This window comes from Triticum dicoccoides, chromosome 5A (assembly GCF_002162155.2).
Source record: "Triticum dicoccoides isolate Atlit2015 ecotype Zavitan chromosome 5A, WEW_v2.0, whole genome shotgun sequence".
Taxonomy (NCBI): domain Eukaryota; kingdom Viridiplantae; phylum Streptophyta; class Magnoliopsida; order Poales; family Poaceae; genus Triticum; species Triticum dicoccoides.
In genome coordinates this window covers 387,143,395-387,146,475 of record NC_041388.1, presented here as the reverse complement: position 1 = coordinate 387,146,475, position 3,081 = coordinate 387,143,395, and the positions used below count along the sequence as shown (strand labels likewise).

Genomic DNA, 3,081 nt, shown 5'->3' with positions numbered 1-3,081 from the left:
TGAATAATTTTTGAAATTCTCCGAACATTTTTTGAAAGTGTGAACAAAATTTAAAAGGAAAATATTTTTAATTTTTTTAGGCATTTTCAAAAATTCAAAGAAAAAGAAAACAGAAAACAGAAAAAACAAACAAATAAATATAGTACAAACAACCAGTAAATAAAAGAAAAACCGGTTTATGGACCTCCTAAAATCAGCAGCTGGTTCATGCCCCAGAATGCTTGTGCAACTAAATGGATCTGCCCAGTATTAGCGCTGTAGCGGGAGACAGGGATTGTAGCGGGCGATACATCGCAACCGCGGTTAGTTGCTCCACGTATAGTTTTTTTTTTCTGGGACAGAAGATAAGAGTTCAATTCCAAACGACAAAAGAGAGCCACGAGCTCGATCCGCTAGCAATGGATCACGACATGGCCCAGCAATAACTCCGGCCCGCGCCCATGCCGGACCACCACATCCACCACCGCCTGACCAGTGGGCCCCGCGCATGGCCCCGTCGTCATCCAATACCGTCCACGAAAACCGTCGCCCGTTTCCCCTTCACCGCATACGGTTTCCGTCCGCGCCCATCACTCTCGCGTCCTGCTCCTTCCCGATGCCGTTGGTTGCGTCACAGCCATCCAGGCACCTCCCGCCCCCCGCCGTCCGATCCCATCCAACGGCCCGATGCGCCTCCCAGATCCGCAACCGCCGCGATATTTATCCCGCGGCGGCCTCCATCTCCTGCTCCACCGAAAAGCCTTTTCGTGTCTCGCACCGCCGGCAACCAACGCCGTCGACGAGAGGTTCTCGTGCACCACCATCCCATCTTCTCCTCGCCGCCTTTGGGAATGCGGAGCAATGTGGAGGAGCGCGCGCACTGACCTCGCCGGCAAGCATAGCCTGCGCGGCGGCCGCAACTGCCACCGCAAGCACGTCGAGGACGGGTAGATCGCGCGTCGGCACTCGCCGGCCGGTTCAGTGCGGGGCTCGGGGTCCGGGCCCGCGGGGAGGAGGAGGGGGGCGGCAATGGAGGACGCGGCGGAGGGCAAGACGAACGTGCTGCAGGGGAGGTACGAGCTGGGGCGCGTGCTGGGGCACGGCAACTTCGGTCGGGTGCACGCGGCGCGGGACCTGCGCACGGGCCGCGGGGTGGCGGTCAAGGTGGTGGCCAAGGACAAGGTGGAGCGCGCCGGGATGGTGGAGCAGATCAAGCGGGAGATCGCGGTGATGAAGATGGTGTCCCACCCCAACATCGTGGAGCTGCACGAGGTGCTGGCCACGCGCACCAAGATCTATCTGGCCCTCGAGCTCGTCCGCGGCGGCGAGCTCTTCGCCCGGATCTCCCGCGCCGGCCGCCTCCGCGAGGACGTCGCGCGCCGGTACTTCCGCCAGCTCATCTCCGCGGTCGACTTCTGCCACGGCCGCGGCGTGTACCACCGCGACCTCAAGCCCGAGAACCTGCTCCTCGACGAGGCCGGCAACCTCAAGGTCGCCGATTTCGGGCTCAGCGCGCTCGCTGGCCACGCACGCCCCGACGGGCTGCTCCACACCGCGTGCGGCACGCCGGCGTACGTGGCCCCCGAGGTGCTCGGCGGGAATGGCTACGACGGCGCCAAGGCCGACATCTGGTCCTGCGGTGTCATCCTCTACGTGCTCCTCGTCGGCGCCCTGCCGTTCCAGGACGAGAACCTCATGTCCATGTACCGCAAGATGCAGCGCGGCGGCTTCCTCTGCCCGTCGTGGGTCTCCAAGGACGCCCGGAAGTTGATCGGCAGGCTGCTCGACCCCAACCCGAGCAGCCGCATCACGATCGCCAGCCTCGTCGACTCGCCGTGGTTCAAGAAGACGTCGCCCATTCCGAGCCCTCTCTTGGAGCCCGTGCCACCAGCGGCCGCGCGCGGCAACGGCGAGGACAAGGACGAGCCTCCGGAGGCGCTGAACGCCTTCCACCTGATCTCCCTCTCCGCGGGCTTCGACCTGTCGCCGCTGTTCGACCAGGAACCGTCGACGGGGCGCGGGGCGAGGGGCGGCGTCATGCGGTTCGCGACGCGGGAGCCGGCGAGCGGCGTGATCTCGCGGCTGGAGGGCCTGGCGACCGGCGGGGCCATGCGCGTGACCAAGAGCGGGGCGCGCGGGGTGCGGCTGGAGGGCGCCGAGCGCGGGCGCAAGGGGCGGCTCGGGGTGGCCGCGGAGTTCTTCAGCGTGGCGCCGTCCGTGCTGGTGGTCGACGTCAAGAAGGACGGCGGCGACACGATGGAGTACCGGTCGTTCTGCAGCGACGAGCTCCGGCCGGCGCTCAAGGACATCGTGTGGGCTGCCGCTGCCGCCGCCGCCGCGTCCCCCGGTGACCCCCCTGCCCCCGCCTGATGTCGCTGTCGTCCACGCCACCATTATTGCCCCTGTCTGTCACTGTTGCTATCCGGCCGTAATTAGGTGTGCATTATTGTTCGGTGCCGAAGTTGATGGCTGCTGCCTGCTGGTATGCTTGTGCTTGTAGTTGTTGGCTGGTTTTTGCGCGCGGCAGCAGGACAGAATCGGCGCCGAGTGATGTGATGTCTGCATCTGCCAATATTGTTTTGAACTATATTTGAATAAACAGTATCATGTTGTTTCGTAAATTAAGGCTCTGTTTGGAAGCAATGTCTTGTTCAAACCTCAGTATTTTGATAGTACTATGGTTGTTTATTCCGATGACAATGAATACTATGGTTTATGAAACCAACAGTCTTTCTAAGTATTACGGAAATAGTGATATGTTTGGCAATCAATAGTATACAGCGTTGCAATAGGCCACCACTAGACAAGGCCTTTGTTCTGTTTCTCAGTTTTAAAAAACGAGATCCCAACCTCTTTTTTTTTAATACTGCAAAAATACTATAGTTTTGTGGATACTGTAGTTTATAATACTATAATTTCATTGGAGCCAAACAAAATACTTTGAGAATACATTGCAACCAAACACAGCCTAAATGACCCTTGCACTTGCATGCCTGCATGCCTTCAAGTTTATTTTTTACAAGATAAAAGAGTTTTATTGCTTACTTAAGCAGGCATATAGTCACGATACAACGTGTTTATTAGGAAAACAGGAGTGTAGTT

The 3,081-nt window shown here is 58.5% G+C and overlaps 1 protein-coding gene across 1 annotated transcript; it reads left to right on the top strand.

Moving 5' to 3' along the window:
• The first annotated feature begins 708 nt into the window (after positions 1-708).
• Positions 709-2,622, top strand: LOC119301709 (putative CBL-interacting protein kinase 27). The gene has a single exon (XM_037578693.1). The coding sequence runs from the start codon at positions 1,009-1,011 to the stop codon at positions 2,347-2,349; it is 1,341 nt and encodes a 446-aa protein (XP_037434590.1). The 5' UTR covers positions 709-1,008; the 3' UTR covers positions 2,350-2,622.
• Positions 2,623-3,081: the final 459 nt, after the last annotated feature.

Coding starts and splice junctions, on each gene's coding strand:
- LOC119301709 (XM_037578693.1), top strand. CDS start 1,009: ATGGAGGACGCGGCGGAGGGCAAGACGAACGTGCTGCAGGGGAGGTAC.